This window comes from Rhinolophus sinicus, chromosome 16 (assembly GCF_057876585.1).
Source record: "Rhinolophus sinicus isolate RSI-liver-muscle chromosome 16, RSI-T2T, whole genome shotgun sequence".
NCBI lineage: Eukaryota > Metazoa > Chordata > Mammalia > Chiroptera > Rhinolophidae > Rhinolophus > Rhinolophus sinicus.
This window is the reverse complement of record NC_142516.1, coordinates 60,136,444-60,154,071: the sequence shown is the minus strand read 5'-3', so window position 1 is coordinate 60,154,071 and position 17,628 is coordinate 60,136,444. Positions and strand designations below refer to the sequence as shown.

The following is a 17,628-nucleotide window of genomic DNA, read 5'->3' as shown; positions in this document are numbered from 1 at the left end:
CAGCCATCCTGAGACTGAGCTTTGAGGACCCAGTCAGGTATTTTCAGAATTCAGTCTCTAGAGAGAAAAGTCAGAATCAGCTACTCAAAATGGCCACCTCTGGTTGAACCCCTGGCAGTCACTGGAGCTCCCACTTAACCTCCTTGCTCCCGACCCCCATCTCTCCCTTTCGTTCCCCTCCCTCCTCCTTCCTTCTCCACCGATATTTGACATGTTTTAATGGGCACAAAGTATTTAACTCCACAGTTAATGCTAATACTGAAAGTATGTCTTTTGGCTTAAATTTGTGTAAATGGCTGGTTTAAAACGCTCCATAGGAGCACATTTTGATACAGAGATCTGGAAGGGAATAGAGAGCCCTTTATTTGTGAAAGAGGGTAAACTGGGAAGCATGAAACATATTTACTGAGAGGTTAAATAGAAAAGGGGAAAACTGGAAGCTCTGAGGGAATGCCTAGCTTCCTGCTTGTTTTACCTCTAGTCAGAGGATAGGCTCCAGGGAGGAACGTGGAGCAGTAACAGGAAAACAGTGAAATACAGGCACAATTCCATGAAAACCTTGCCCTGAGAAAGAGACCATGATTCTCACACCTAAAAATGCATGTCGCTTGACCTTTGAAACTGTCAAGGTAATAAGTAGAAGGTTGAACACAGAGATATTTTTCTGGGTATGCTTCTATTTTCTTTTAAAAAAGTAACGAATTTTGTAAACACTTCATGATTTGGCAGCGAAATTACCCTAATTGCTTAGAATATATTTATCAAAAATTCAGTTTTACAAAAGGAAAAGTAATTGTTTTAAGGAAACAAAGTGATTTTGCTCAATGTACAATTCTAATGTTAATTCAATACCCTTATTCAAACTGTAAAATAATGCTGTGGCCAAAACAAAAACAAAACAAAAAAAGCAAAAAATGGTTTATATTCTTTACAAGTCTAGGTGTGTGAGATGTTGAATTTTGCTTTATTTGTTACATTTCTCATAGCAATTTTAACTTTTTGGACAGATTCATTTTTCTACGCATCATAGTTTCCTTGTAGGCATTCTTAACAACTCGATAATTAAAAAGCTCAAAAATTTTAGCCTGTCCTTCAAAGCAAAATCTGTATCAGCCAAAAGTCTTCTCCCTTTACTTTTTGTCCAGCGGTTCTTCTCCCTGAGTCCTTCGCCTCAGGCAAGCTGGTCGACTCAGTGCACTCAACACAACCGGGTTTCAGGTTCCTTCATGTTGAAAAGCAAAGCAACAACCCTGAAACCTGGAAGGACAAAACACATTTTGCAAAGGATAAAGAACGTGGTAGTCAAATTTGTCATGTCAGTGAAACAAATATAAACTCCACATTTTCTCTAGTTCAAAAAAGAACCTGCAGAAAATATCCTTGTATAATTTAATGTTATATTCACCTAAAATTATTTTTAGAAATGTTTACATTTATGGAATATAAGAGGGTATTCTCCGTGAGTATTTTGAGCAACTACAGTACATGGGGAAAAAAACCCAAAAACTAACAGATAAAACTCCATGATTATTTTGAAGTACATTTTTGGGGGTCTGTGGTGAATTCGTCAATTTCTTTTACAAGTAGTGATTTCTTAAATTTTTTGAGTCTTAATAGTGCATTTTGTTTGCTTAATTTCATGCTACTATTCTCCTTAAAATAAAAATTGCACATTGAGATGTTATAAAGATCATTTAAATTAGTTTTATTTTGAGATTGGCAGTGAGGGGTGGAATGTGATTTAGTGATCAATATAATCAGAAACACTGTACGGTATCAGAAACCCAAGATTATGAGAGAGAGTTTGCTTACCTTGAATTTATATCATTCCAGCTTCTCTTTATAATTCTGAAGTTGTGCTCAGGCACCACCACTCTGTCTTAGTGGATTGCTAAGCCAGCAGTTATTAAACACGCTGCAAGAGCACAGTGTGAGGACCAAACACCTGGGTTCTGGTCTCACCTATCTCCTACCTACCTTATGATCTCCTACCATGTTTCTGAAACTTTCTGGTATAATTTTCTTTTCTTTAAAGCAGGGAAGCAATCCTTGTCTATCATAACTCCCACATATCTTGTAAGGAACAGATGTAAAAGCACAAGAAAAAGTAAGGGATTATAGCATCACATGATAGTTTAGAGGTGGATGCTACTTAGCGATCATTTGGTCCATTTTTCACTTTACATAAGAGTCAAAATGAGGCCCACAAAGGGGAGATGAGTTAGACATGATTACACAGCTGAGTAATGTGATCTGCCCCTAAGAAATATACCACAAACACATGAATACAGTGAATTAGCCAAATCAGCCTACTCAGCACTTTATTGAATTGGCCCCAATTATCAGTCTTAAAAGTTTAGCTTATTAAAACACAGTTGCAAAAGTATAAATATGTAAAATGAATATATTCTTCAAACTCATGCAATGGGTCTAATTCAATGTGAAATTCCTTTTGGGGGGCAAAGAATAACGCTAAGCATTGACAAGCCTGAGAAATAGCCTTGGCAGAATTAGCCTGCTCTGTCTACCGTCAACATTAGCGAGAAAATACTTTTGGGTGTAGAATGGGCAATTTGTGTGTTACCCCGTGACTGGTTTACTGAATAGAATGGCGTCCTTCTGAAAGACCTGCCCCTGATGTTTCATGTGAGTCCCAACACGACATACATATCCTTTAGTAAAGGCGTGTGTTGTTATCATTTCATTCCAGTAGATGGTGACACAAGAATCCATGCTGAAGGCTGCCTTGCCTCTCTTTGCCAGATTCATTGTCAGCAATGGACTGCAGACCAAGCATGGTGTGTTTGAGGTCATCCTGGAGACTGTGGACAGAGCCTTCCCCGTGGTGATCAGGAACAGGGGGTTGAGACTGGCCGAAGGGGCCACAGGCCTGCTTTCCCCTGAACAACTTCAGCTGACCGATCCTGACACGCCCGTGGAGAATCTCACCTTCCTTTTGGTCCAGCTCCCACAACATGGCCAGCTTTACCTGCGGGGGGCAGTGGTGCTTCAAAACAATTTCACTCAGCAGGACATAGACAGAGGGCACGTGGCCTACCGACATTCAGGACAGGATTCCCATACCGATCACTTTACTTTTGTGGCTACAGACGGTACAAACCAAGGCTTTGTGGTAGATGGTCGAGTGTGGCAAGAACCTGTTTCATTCACCATCCAGGCAAGTATGACAAATACACAGTTCCTTGCTACAGATGTGGAGAAAATGCCTTTCAGGAGAACTATTTCCTTTCCTTCCTTTCATTCATATATTTACTGTTCATCTACACCAAGACAGTCACCAGGCATATTAATATGAACAAGCAAATGTGGTCCCTGAGTATGGGCTAATGACTGACCTTAAGAGTCATTGGTAGGTAGTACAGAAGAGAACAGAAAAACACAGGCTTTAGGTCAAACAAACCTAGGTTGGAATTTCTGCTTTGCCGTTCATTAGCTGTGTGACCTTAAAAGAGTTCTTTAACTCTTGTGATTCTACTTTTCCTTCTTTGAAAAAACATGCCTCACAGCGTTGTGGTGAGAATTAAGTAAGATTAGGTATCCAACCCCCCAGCGTGTTGCCTGAAACATATTAGATATTCTGTATATTGTAACTACTGTCATAATACCTAATTATACTGTTATGATGATGCTTATCGGTCCATGTCATCTGCTGGCATTTTAATGGCTTTCAACTAACCATATGAAAACTTACAAGGCATCACCAATATTCCACATGTGATAATGATGAGAAAAATATTTATAATCACTGCAATTTTTTGAGTGTTAACTATAGATCAGACCCACTTTACGTATCTTATTTAATTCTCATAAAAATCCTATGAGGTACATTTTATTATTTCCGTTTTATAGACGTTCAGAAGTTTAGAAGTTAAATAATTTGATCAAATTCTCATAAAGTCTTTCTGATCCCAATTCGGCGTCTTTTCTATGGCACAACGCTGCCACATTTGTGTTGACTATTACGATGATTCTTGGAGGGCATAATGTGTTTTTCTTTTTTTAGTGAAAACACATCAAGTATGTTCTGGCTCTCAAAGCCTTAAATCCACTCTTCTTGGATGTAGTTCACCCTGTTCTACATACTTCTATCAACAGCAAAAAATATATAAATCTGTCTCTTCAGGATGCTTTCTGATTATATAAAATAATCATAATTTTTCATTGCTCTTCAGTCTCTGTACTACTCAGGATTCTCTAGTAACAGAACCAATAGGCTGTACGAATATATAGAAAGAGAAAGAGAGATTTACTTTCAGGAACTGGATCACAATTATAGGGTCTGATATGTCCAGAATGTACAGGGAAGGCCAGCAGGATGGAAATTCCAGCAGGAGTTGATGTTGCAGTTTTGAGTCTAAAGGCAGTGTGGAGGCAGAACTTGTTTTTCTTCAGGGGACTTGTCTCTTCTTTTAATGTCTTCAGCTGATTGGATGAGGCCCACCCACATTCTGGAGGGGAATCCGCTTTCCTCAAAGTCTATTGATGTCAACGTTAATCACATTGAAAAAATACCTTCACAACAGCGTCTAACCCAGTGTTTGACCAAACAGCTGGCTATCATATAGCTCAGCTATGTTGACACATAAGTTTTCATAGTCGGGATCTCAGGTGGGATCTGAGTAGAAAGGTGGTGTCATGATAACATCCAGTGAGTACTGAATCAGTCTTGGCATTAGGGAGGTCCAAAAAATGTAATGAAATCATCATGCACTGGGAGAAGAGAGAAGGTATTGATATAATTGACACAGTGTGTTAAGAAGTACTTTGTACATAGTAAGATAATTGTGTTTTTATTTCTTATTGTGTTTTCATTGTTATTAGTCTCATCCCTCTCTTCAGTCTATTAATATCTTTTTCTTGATTCCAGACTCCCCACGTTATGTAGACATATGTCACTGTACTGTCCAACCAGAAATAATTTTCTGGGTCTATTGGCAGCAAATTTGTAGGAGTTATCAGTTCTGGTGCAGGCATAAGAGTTTGTTCCTATACTCCAGAACAGAGAATAAAAAGGGGTAGAGTTTGGAGAAAGTACTAGAATTTAAATTAGGTCTCTCCCAATGCCAGTATTATCATGGTTATCGTGAGAGAGTTATCTCCTAGAAGTTGCAGAATTTACTGATAGGATAATGTTGGATACATATTATAAAGATTCTTTTTCATCAAAAGTACAAGGTTTTTCTTGCCAAAGGAAAACAAAATCATTATGTATAAAAATCTCACAAAAAAAGCCTCAAACTTTCTTCCATAATATCCCTGAACTCCCTGGTCTCTCTGAGCAGAGAAGTCAAGCATTTTAGGAAGTGACTAAGCACGCACGGCCCCAAGCAGTGCAGGAGAAATGACCCCCTCAGTTTCTTGCCCTCAAGAGCTTTTTTTGGAAGGATAATCTAATGTCATCTACCACTGAGTGATGAATTGCTCCAATTAAGTTTCCCAAGTGTGAGTATCCTACTCTTATGGTCCCAACCTTGGAACCTTGGATGGTAAAGCCACTGGACTTAAACGCAAAGCACAGGTGCGTTTTACTGATACCAGCAGGCACTAATGTAACATTCATTTTGTAGGAAATAATGTGTATCTGACCAAGATACTGCAATATTGCTGCAATGATTGCTATAATCTTCTTTTAAAGGGGACAGGGCTGAAGGTGAGAGAGAAAGGAAAAGCATCACTGCATTCTCTGGTTAAGGCATGTCTGAGATTTTCAGTAAATTCAACACAGTTATTATAAGGACATAGCCTTCTTCCCTCCTTTTCTTTTTTTTTTTTTTTTTTTTGTGTGAATCATTGTAGTATTAAGTCATTATGTTTTAGACTCATTTCTTACACAGCAATAGATAACTGATACATCTCTCCTCCATGAAAGGCTTCCCGTTTCTTTCATCCTTCCTAACATCCAGCCATTCTTCAGGGATTATTATTTCCTCCATAAAATCTTCTCTGATTAGTCCAGGTCAAAGACTGTCTCCTATTCTTGTACAGAACCTACCAATACATGACTCCTTAAAGCAGTAATTATGTGCCTTGTTTTATATTTTTAAATTTCTTTATACGTGTTACCATATCTTGCTATATGACCTTTCATGAATATTGCCTTCTTTTTTAAAAAAACAAAAAACAATATTTTACACTCCAATATTTTTAAATGCTTCTGGTATACTGAGGCAGAAGGCCTGCTTTTGAAGAATCTAGAACTTTAATAAGACTAGCATACATTTTAGCACAAGGATGATCAAAGGCACAATAGGGAACCATACAACCAGAGTTTAGATATTAACATTTTTTAAAAAATAAGTTATCACAACAGTGTTTATTCCTCTTACTATACTTTTGTTTACCAACTTTGAGAATTACTTACATGGCTTGAAGTATTTTTATTTTTCCTCTCCTGACATTGGCTTTCCTGGCCACCATGTAGGAGCTTCTCACCCCTAAAGGCCATGAAAACTATATGACTCCCCACCTTCTACTCAGCTTCGCAGCTCTGAGGTTGCCACCTGTACTTTTTAGGAGATGAGAATGACTAACTTTTGAAAATGTTTTTTGCTTTTTCAACTTATAAAATAATTGTTTATTGTAAAGAATTCATGAACTACAAGAAAGGACAAGAAAGAAATATTTTTCACAATCATACCACTAAAAGGTAACTATTGTTGGTGGCTTCCTTCCATTCTTTTATTCTGTGCAATAAAAAGTTAGATGATAATATATGTACTACTATACATATTGCTTGTTCCCACTCTTCATTATGTTATGAAAATTTCTTCATGTCATTAAATCTTCCTTGAAAACATAATTTTTAAAGGCCGCATAACATTCAGTCTCAGGTAGAGATAATTTATAAATCCCCTGTGGGACTTTTATTTTTATATAGCTTTGTTAATTGCTGTTGCAAATTATATTGTAGTGAATATCTATCTATCTATCTATCTATCTATCTATCTATCTATCTATCTATACATTTTTGTGTACACATATAATTATTTCTGCAGAATATACTAAAAAAGTGAAAGTTTTCAATCAATGATACACATTTCAGTATTCATATATGCAGATTTCTCTTCAGAAAATTTTCACAAATTTGGTGAAAATATAAAAATGTTTGATTCTCCAAACATTACCCAACATGATTTATGATTATTTTTTCTTTGAAAATAATTTTTTAGCGTAGTTGACATACAATAATATGTTAGTCTCAGGTGTAAAACATAGTGATTCAATATTTATATACTTTGTGAAGTTACCACTATCATAAGTCTAGTAACCATTTGTCACTGTACAGATTTATTATGATGTTATTGACTATATTCCCTATGCTATATACTACATCCCTGTGACTTATTTATTTTATACTGGAGGTTTGTACCTCTCGATCCCCTTCACCTTTTTTTGTCCATCCCCCTTTGCCGTCTCCTTTAACAGCCATCATTTTGTTCTCTGTATTGCTAATCTGTTTCTGTTTTGTTTGTCCATTTGTATTGTTTTTTAGATTCCACATGTGAGTGAGATCATATCATATTTGTCTTACCCTGAATTATCTTACTTATCATAGTACCCTCTGGGTCCATCCATGTTGTTGCAAATGACAAGATTTCATTCTTTTTTATGGCCTAGTAATATTCCATATATTACTAGGAATATTACATCTTCTTTGTCATCTAACAGTGGACAGCTAGGTTTCTTCCATATCTTGGTTATTGTAAACAATGCTGCAATGAGCATGAAGTTGCATATATCATTTCAAATTAGTGTTTTTGTTTTCTTCAGATAATACCCAGAAGTGGAATTGCTGGGTCATATAGTAATTCTAGTTTTAATTTTTTGAGGAATCTCTATACTATTTCCCACAGTGACTGTACCAATTTACAATCACACCAATAGTGCACAAGGGTTCCCTTTTCTCAACATCTTTGCCAACACTTACTTGTTTTCTTTTCCCTAATAGCTATTCTGACATGTGTGAGATGATAGAATGCTCATTGCGGTTTTGATTTGCTTTTTCCTGATGATTACTGATGTTGAGCATCTTTTCATGAATCTCTTGACCATCTGTGTGTTTTCTTTGGAGAACTATCTATCTAGGTCTTCTGGCCATTTTTAATTGGAGTGTTTGTTTTTTTTTGATGTTGAGCTGTGTAAGTACTTTATATATTTTTAATATTAGTCCCTTATTAGATATTTGTAAATATCTTCTCCCATTCAGTAGGTTGTCTTTTCATTTCATTTTCATTTGATGTAGTCCCATTTGTTTATTTTTACTTTTGTTGCCCTTGCCTGAGGAGACATATCTAAAAAAATTGCTAAGACCGATATCACAGATTTTACTGCCTATGTTTTCTTTAGTTTTATGGTTTCAAGTAGTATTACATTTAAGTCTTTAATCCTTTTTGAATTTATTTTTTATATGGTATAAGAAAGTGGCCCGGTTTCTTTTTCTTTTTGCATGTAGTGTGTTTTCCCAACACCATTTATTAAAGAGACTGTCTTTTCCCATTTTATTTATATTCTTGCATTTTTGTCATAACCATGGGTTTATTTTTGGGCTCTCTGTTCTGTTTCATTGATATGTGTGTCTGCTTCTGTCCCAGTACCATAATATTTTGATTACTATAGCTTTGTAGTATAGTTTGAAATCAGGAAGTGTGATACCAACTTTGTTATTCTTTCTCAAGATTGCTGTGGCTATTTGGGGTCTTTTGTGATTCCATATAAATTTTAGAATTATTTGTTCGAAATCTGTGAAAAATGCAATTGGTATTTTGATAGGGATTGCATTGAATATGTAGATTCCTTTGGGAAGTATGGACTTTTTAATGATATTAATTCTTCCATTCCATGAGCACAGTATATCCTTGCATTTATTTGTGTCTTCTTCAAATTCTCATGATTATTTTTGTTGAAAAAGGGCCTTGCCAACTGGAGAGGAAAATGCTATTTGATTGTTACAAAATTCCGTATGGAAATACACAAAAGAGGAGTGGTAATTTTTCCCCACCCCAGGAAAAATGTACAGGCTTGTGCAAATGCTCCCAGAATTCTGTAAATGTCTGTATGAACACAAACACGTATTTGTTTTGAACACAAACGGTGTTATAGTCATATCCAATTCTGCAACTTGCTGGGTTTTTTGTTGTTGTTGTTGTTTTTACCAGTTACCACTAAGTTGTGGAAATTATTTATTATCAGTTCATACTACTTCTTTTTCTTTTTAATAGCTGAATAATTCATTATATCATCATACACAAAAAAACATATAAAGGCTTATCATTGATACTTATTCTGCACTTTGCTAGAGTGAACTACGATTTACAGTGGTATCATTTTTGGGTCAATGAAGTTCAGAAATGAATGGTTAGGTATAAGGGGGGTGAAGGTAGTGTTTTTGTACCTGTTTCCTAATATCAGTGGTAAATTATGCTGATCCACCTAAACCTGCTCCATCCCTAACATGCAAGAACAACAGGTATTTGCAAGATGGTCTGAGCTCCATACCATACCTGAGTGAGGCTCTCTGTAGTGTTTGAACCTGTACAGCTTTTTCACTCATGAGTAATTGCCCATCTACCATCTTCACAAATTGAGTCCACCTATTTAGTTACCTGGTGCTCATCCTCAATGAAACAAATACACAAATGCCTATAAATAATCGCTTCTCACTTTTTTCTTACCGAGGCATTTCTAATTTTATTGAACATTTTTTTGCCGTTTAAACAAAGACATGCCAAAAAATGTTCAATGCATTTGTAAACCCTAATAACTTTGTTTCTGTAAATCACCAAATACTGGAAAAATGGGGAAATCCTTCTGTGGAGCTTATAGTAAGTTTGCAATACAGTTCTTGGGTCAATTTTAATGTACCCATTCAACAAATATTCCTTGAGCTCCTGTTATGCTTTAGGCACTGTGCCGGGGGCAGGGAGTAGGTGGGAGAAAAAAGACATGACAACTACCCTCAGAGAGCTTATTTCCTAAGGGAGGAGTCAGACAAACAAATAAGGCTGTGTCAGAATTTGTAATGGAAAGTCCACCTCTGTTCCGGGCATTGTGATATTTGCTGAGAATACTGTGAACAAGACACTTAAACAGCACACGAGCTAGCTAGCTAGTTAGTAATAACTTGATTAGTCTCGCCAGTCAGATTCCCTAACACCTTTCTTAATGGAACATCTATTGACTCTTCAGGACTGGTGTTCCATAGAAATGCTGCAAGAGCAAAAACTTACTAACAATCAAGATTTTGGGACATTCCCAAAGGAGGATAAGGAATCTGAAATTCAGGAAAGTTTGTCATTGTTAACCGTTAAGACCCCATGGGGATGAGAAGCCTTTGTATAACATTGTATGTAATTATTGACAACTCAGGTGGACCAGTTGGACAAAACAGCCCCCCACATCACACACGTGCATTCCCCTTCTCAAGTGGGACTCCTGAAAAATGGCTGTTACGGGATTTACATCACTTCCCGTGTGTTGAAGGCATCAGACCCTGACACCGAGGACGATCAGATCATCTTTAGGATTTTACGAGGGCCCCAACATGGACATCTGGAGAACACAACAACAGGTACTGCCTTCCTTAATCCTTGTAATTGCTCATTGTAAAATGCCCAGTGGTTTGCAGTGCTAGGGAGTAATTTAATTAAGTGCAGGCCCATTTGCTAAACATTCCCCAGGGCTTACTGATAGATGTAGTTTATACATCAATATTGGTGCTCAAGAGGGTTTGAAGCTGAGCTTTCCTAAATTCATCTTGAGTGGGGGAAAAAATACTGATATGTTATTTTCTTATATGCTATTTGTTGTTTACAGCTTTTTTTTTTAGCAGCCAGATTGTAATATATTCAGAGGAATATTCAATGTTAGGACAAAATTCATATTTGTGACTAATTTTTTCTATCATAAATTCTAAATGATGTCAGTTCATTTAAAAAAATTCTGCGGGTTTTGTTTTTTTTTGTATAATGGTTTATCTGGATTGTATAATGTAATAATTTCTGCTTTATGAAGACCGTGATCAAAATCTATCATTAAAATGGATGCCACAGAATTATAGATTTTATTACAGTGCTTTCCTACTCTCCCTCTATATTTATATTTTCTTTAAGGTACAGTATTTCCGAGACAAAGTAAACTTTAAAGAATAATTTAAGTTCATTGCATGTGTGTTGTAAGATAATTGCAATAATGTTAATTTCCTTAAAAAATATACTTCTGCTATTTTTAAAGCTGAGTTTAAAATAAAGTAGCCATGCAATTTAATCAGCTCTTATTTAATATTTTGTTTGATTACCCATTAAATTCCTTTATTTCTTTTGTAGGTGAATTTATCCATGAGAAATTTAGCCAAAAGGACTTAAACAGTAAAACCATTCTTTACATCATAAACCCATCTTTGGAATTTAATTCAGATATCATGGAATTTCAAATCATGGACCCCACAGGGAACTCTGCTGCTCCTCAAATGTAAATTATTTTGCTTATTCCATAGTCCTGCATATAGTGTCCTAAATGTATCTGATTAGGAAAGCTAAATGTTCTTTTTCAAACAGAATCTAAGAGGATAAATTTACAGACAATTTCACAATCTCATATAATTTATTTTGGGGAGAGATTTTTCTTTTTATTATTGCTTGATATTGAGAAAAGCAGTAGCTTTACAGAGTATGGAAACATTAAAAAGTTGTACAGTTGTATAGTGCTGGGTCATTCAATTTATGCGTGTAAATGCATACGTGTTCACACACAGAGAGGTGTCTGCCGTGACAATTCACGGGCATCCAGGACGGAGCTTGCAGGCTCATGTACAAATCGTGCAGCAAGAGGTCACTCTAGGACTGTGTTAGTTCCCATAGTCTTGTAAAATAACCGGAGTGGGACGAATGAGATACCTAGTCAGGAAGAGTTAGCAAAATAGCTCTTCCTTTCCAAAAGAAACGAAAAAAAAAAAGAAACAAATGATTACTTGAGACTACCTATACATGTTAATGAATCTATCATAGGTAAGATGAAGACAGTGTAGAGGAAAATAGACTTGTTGGTGTTTAGTGACAGAAGTTGTAAAATGTGTACAGCCACCCTCAGATGACAAGAGTAACAAATCCTCAAAATTGACAAAATTAACAGACTATAGGAATTTCACTAACTGGGTCCGTATCCTAGACTTGTCTTGAATGTAGACTTTGAATAATTTATCAGCTATCAGATGACTGTAGAAAGGTTAATCGTAGTCCAGTTCTTGGGCTGTTTTTTCTTTCTTTTTAGATTTGATACCCTTACCCGTCACCTCAAAGAAAAGTTGTTTATTTATCCTAGTTTCAGTATTCACCATATCCTAGCCAAACTACACATCATAAGTGAGTGCAGCCTCTTGATGGGATTTTTATGACAGATTACGGACAAAGAAAGAAAATAAAACTGAGAAAGCGACTCTGCTCTTTTCATTCTCGCCTTTTCTTTTTGATCCTGAATTGTAGTTCCAGTATTTCCCAGCAGAGGTCTCTGTAGTTCTTGTTAGAAAAACTAGCATCCTCTTAAAACACAGTCCCCGGGTTCTACCTCCATTGCCCTGATAAAGTGCAGTACCTGGCCCAGATTTATGAACTCCACAGATTTTTATTGAGTGGCTATTATATTTCAGGTGCACAGAACCAGAAACTGGTAAATAGAAGTGAACGAAGAAGGCCTCACCCTCGACATTTAAATATAATTATGAGGTTATAAAATTAAAACATGACCACCACCCGTTAAACTGCTCTTGCCTAAAAGAAATGATTCCTCAGGATTGCACTGTATAGAAAATAGATGAACTACTTGCAATTTCAGAGAAATATCTTCCAATTCTCAAGAAAATGTAAAAAGAAAAAGAAATCCTGCTCCAAAAACATTAATAAATTGATTTCACTTGCTTTTTTAATAGTTCGACTAAAAAACGTAAGAATACTGATCAGACTTGCTACTGATGTAATGCTGGCAGCTGATCCGCACGTGTGAATGCAGCATAGTTGATAGAGGATATTTTTTGCCCAGCAATGGTGCTAGATTGATATTGCGTCACTTACATGCCCTTTTCATTCCTTGTTCTTACCAAGGACATTGCTTTTGAAGGTGATTTATATTTTTAAAATAATCCACAGATTCATAGCTGATTCACAGAAGAATTTATATCCTTAAGTGAGGCTATTTTAAACGGGCTCCGGCTTGTGTTGGACGTACACTTTTATGTATCCATGCTGGAGATGTTTCTAATTCACTTTGAAATGATTAGAACCAATGGAGCAAGATGATGCAAAATATGCCTACTGGGTGTTAATCCAAATGTAATTTTTATTTGAGTCTGACATATTAGGTTGTTTTCTTTAAACTAGGTAGGGGAAGGTAGAAATTTATGTTCATAAATAATTTTTGAATGGTATAGTTGTCTCCAGCCTCCTTTATTAGAATATGTTTTTTTTGGAACAAGAAGCATATTTTCCCAGTAAGATATAATGTTATGAATAGTAGGTTGACTTTCCAACAAGTCAGCAAGAACCTAGTTACACAGGCATTTGCAATATAATTGTTTTGTGCTCTATTTCACTGCTCTTCATTTAGTCATCACAACCACCTATGAGTTAGGTACCATCATAATACAGAATTTATAGGTGAGAAAACTGAAACATGGAGATAGAAACTGATTTTTCTAGCTTATGCACCTAATTTGTGAAGGAGCTAGGATTCGGGCCCAGGAAGTATGGCTCTGGAGTTCATGGTTTCCTCGCTGCACTAGAGAACTTCTTGCCCACTCTTTTTTTTTTTTTTTTTTTCAATTAAAGTTTATTGGGGTGACAATTGTTAGTAAAGTTACATAGATTTCAGGTGTACAATTCTGTATTACATCATCTAAAAATCACATTTTGTGTTCACCACCCAGAGTCAGTTCTCCTTCCATCACCATATATTTGATCCCCCTTTACCCTCATCTACCACGCCCCTCCCCCCTTATCCTCTGGTAACCCCTAAACTATTGTCTGTGTCTATGAGTTTTTGTTTCTCATTTGTTTGTCTTGTTCTTTTGTTGTTTTTGGTTCATATACCACATATCAGTGAAATCATATGGTTCTCTGCTTTTTCTGTCTGATTTATTTTGCTTAGCATTATAATCTCAAGATCCATCCAAGTTGTCACAAATGGTCCTATTTCATCTTTTCTTACCGCCGAATAGTATTCCATTGCATATATATACCACAACTTCTTTATCCATTCATCTATCAAAGGACATTTTGGTTGTTTCCATGTCTTGGCCACCGTAAATAAAGCTGCAATGAATATTGGAGCACACGTGTCTTTATGTATAAATGTTTTCAGATATTTTGGGTAGATACCCAGGAGAGGGATTGCTGGGTCATATGGTAATTCTATTCGTAATTTTCTGAGGAACCTCCACACTGTCTTCCATAACGGCTGCACTAGTCTGCATTGCCACCAACAGTGTGTAAGGGTTCCTTTTTCTCCACAGCCTCTCCAACACTTGTTACTATTTGTCTTGTTGATGATAGCCATTCATCAACAAGGTGATATCTTGGGGTGAGGTGATATCTCATTGTGGTTTTTATTTGCATTTCTCTGATGATTAGTGATGTTGAGCATTTTTTCATATGTCTATTAGCCATTTGTATGTCCTCTTTGGAGAAATGTCTCTTCAGGTCCTCTTTTTTCAATTGGGTTTTTTTTTTTTTTTCTGTTGTTGAGTTGTATGAGTTCCTTGTATATTTTGGATATTAGCCCCTTATCGAAGGCACTGTTTGCAAAAATTTTCTCCCTTTCAGTTGGTTGCCTCTTTATTTTGTTGATGGTTTCTTTTGCTGTGCAGAAGCTTTTAAGTTTGATATAGTCCGATTCATTTATTTTAGCTTTTACTTCCCTAGCCTTTAGAGTCAAATTCATGAAATGCTCTTTGAACCCAAGGTCCATAAGTTTAGTACCTATGTTTTCTTTTATGCAGTTCCTTGTATCAGGTCTTATGCTTAAGTCTTTGATCTGTTTTGAATTAATTTTGGTACATGGTGACAGATAGCAGTCCAGTTTCATTCTTTTGCACGTTGCTTTCCAATTCTGCCAGCACCATTTATTGAAAAGGCTGTCTTTTCTCCATTGTGTGTTTTCTGCTTCTTTATCAAAAATTATCTGTCTTCTTGCCCACTCCTAACAAAGTATGCTAACCAGCCGAAAGGGAAAGGAGCTGCAGACTTAACTCCCTTCTTTCTCTCCAGTCTCATTGGCCCCCAGGCAACAAGAAATGATGAATACTTACTCTTCAAGGACTTTCAGTTTTACTTGGTTTTAAATGTTAATTATAAGTATTACTATTAGTGTATTCTCCATGTCTAACACACCAGGAATTATAGTGTAGATAATAAACAATAAACTACTGGATTTAGAGCCAAAGAACAGGGTTTGACCTTTGGCTCTGCTGTTGATCTAGGTGATTGTTCAAGCCTTAGTTATCTCATCTGTCAAAGTGGTGGCAATTGCAAAATTTGTTTAGAGAAGCATGTGAGGTAAGACATATGAAAGCATCTTGCACATTGGAAGTCCTTAACAAGTGCAACCTGTGGTGGTGATTACTATTGTGCATTCATGTGCGTACAAAAGTTGTGCTGTTTGAAGAAATATTCCAGAGACATTGGGTGGCCAGCTATAAAGCCCATCTCTAATTAAAAATTGATTCTAGGATGATTTCAAAGTGAACCATCAATATGCTTATTAACCCACAAGCTAAATGCTGTGCAACTTTGTGTTTTTCTTTAGCTTGGACAGGATTAATAGATTAATATTTTGCATATTTGAATGGGTGAATACCTTCTGTAATAAAGCTAAAGGGACAGGTGGGTGCCGTCTGGAGCAGAAAGGGGGCTCTTTTAAAAAAACAAGAAGGACCCATGTTCAGTTGGAATGTCCCCAAAATCTTGATTGCTGGTAAGTTTTTGCTCTTGCAACATTGCTATGGAATACCAAGCCTGAAGAATCAATAGATGTTCCATTAAAAAAGGTGTTAGGAAATCTGATTTGGTTAGACTGATCAAGTTATTGCTAGCTAGCTGGCTTGTGTGCTATTTAACTGCATCGCATCCCAGAATCCTGGAGATGCTTGTATGGATTGGGGATCTGAGAGAGGGACATAGTATGTGGCATAGATTCAACTTGATTTGACTATAGAACAACTTCTCTCTTCCCTTCCCTCCCACACACCCCGCAATAACTCATGGAACAAGTTTTTCATGGAATACAGTTGGGAGACATTGTGAATAGAAATTATTTTGTAACACTGAAATCCATGGAAATTTGCATAGAGATTTAGACTTGGCTGAGGGCCTGGATTTCAGGTACTCTGCTAGGTGCTTTCACATATGTTGTCTAAGTTAATCTGCAAAGCACAATCCTCTAAGGATGATAAGGAAATGAAGCTTAAAGCATTTAAATAATTGGCCTGAAGTCACTTACATTGGTGAGCACAGAGCCAAAAGTGAACCCCGATTCCCTGACCTCAAAGTGCACGGTTGCCTTATTCATCGTAGTGGCCCATGCCTGACTCACTCACTTGTGAGTAAGGCGTGACTCACTCACAAGCTCATGTCTGTTCTCAAGTCCAACTTGAATCTCAAGATGATCTGCAGAATTCTCAAAGCAAACTACACAGGACCCACCTCATTCATCAAAAACACCTTTGCAGAGCACAGAATGTAGCCGACTTCTGACCACAGCAGTTTCCTAATACATCTTCTACGTCGACCTTTTTCTTGCATCCGCTGACAAAAAGTGAACTTCAAAACAAAAGTTGACCCATACTGAAGTTCTCCATAACTCAGGCTGCTTCTCCAGCTGCTGCATGATTCCAAACACCCTGTTTCTTCTCCTCCGTCTGCTGTTCTATTATTCACTGTTGGCCTTAAACGAGAAGGTACGAAAGAAATGAAAAAGAAAGGGAATTTCTAATAGGTGAACTTTGCAATAGTTTGACAGCTTTATGAAACACCTTGTAGGGGAAGAGGTTGAAACTATTGGCTAGGTAAAGCTTTCACATTACCAGCAAGCCAGAAGTTAAAAGTATTTGTTTCCAGATTCGAGCTAGGAAAGTACAGAGGAAGGGAAGGGAAATAGCACTTTTTAAGTACCCACTGTGTACAGGTGCTTTACACAAATTAATGAATTTTAATTTTCATCATTTGACATGAGTATAATTCTTCTCATTGTAAAGATAATGAAAACGGAGGCCCAGAGAGACTAGGTAACTGACCGTAATCACACATTAATAAGTGGTTGCAAGACATGTCAGACTCCAAAGCACTTGTTTGGGTACTCGCTATGCTGCCTCCTGGCTAAACACTGTTTCCCCATTATCATGAGAGCAAGACAAAAATGAAAACACAGGTGTTCATAGCATTAGATTAGGGAGCTTAATAGCATCCTCTTTGAATTGATAAGTCTTAAATTGACTACTTGGAAAAATGTTTTTTAACATCTCAATTTTCTTAAATCATATGCGACTTGATTATAAATGAAAATCTAGTTATGAGAATAATTTAATCACAATTTTAGGTTCTATAAAATCACTGAGAAGCTCAAACT

The 17,628-nt window shown here is 36.6% G+C and overlaps 1 protein-coding gene across 10 annotated transcripts in view; it reads left to right on the top strand.

Annotated features, from left to right (window-relative positions):
- FREM1 (FRAS1 related extracellular matrix 1) overlaps positions 1-17,628 on the top strand; it is a 163,349-nt gene that overhangs the window by 114,511 nt on the left and 31,210 nt on the right. For 8 of the 10 annotated variants that reach the window (XM_074330369.2, XM_074330368.2, XM_074330367.2 and 5 more), the window contains exons 26-28: positions 2,764-3,178; positions 10,387-10,588; positions 11,343-11,487. In XM_074330369.2, coding sequence (XP_074186470.2) covers positions 2,764-3,178; positions 10,387-10,588; positions 11,343-11,487 — 762 coding nt within the window. Of the gene's footprint in view, positions 1-2,710; positions 3,179-10,386; positions 10,589-11,342; positions 11,488-17,628 lie in introns of all 10 variants that reach the window. The other 2 variants (XM_019739191.3, XM_019739190.3) reach the window with 2 other exon arrangements.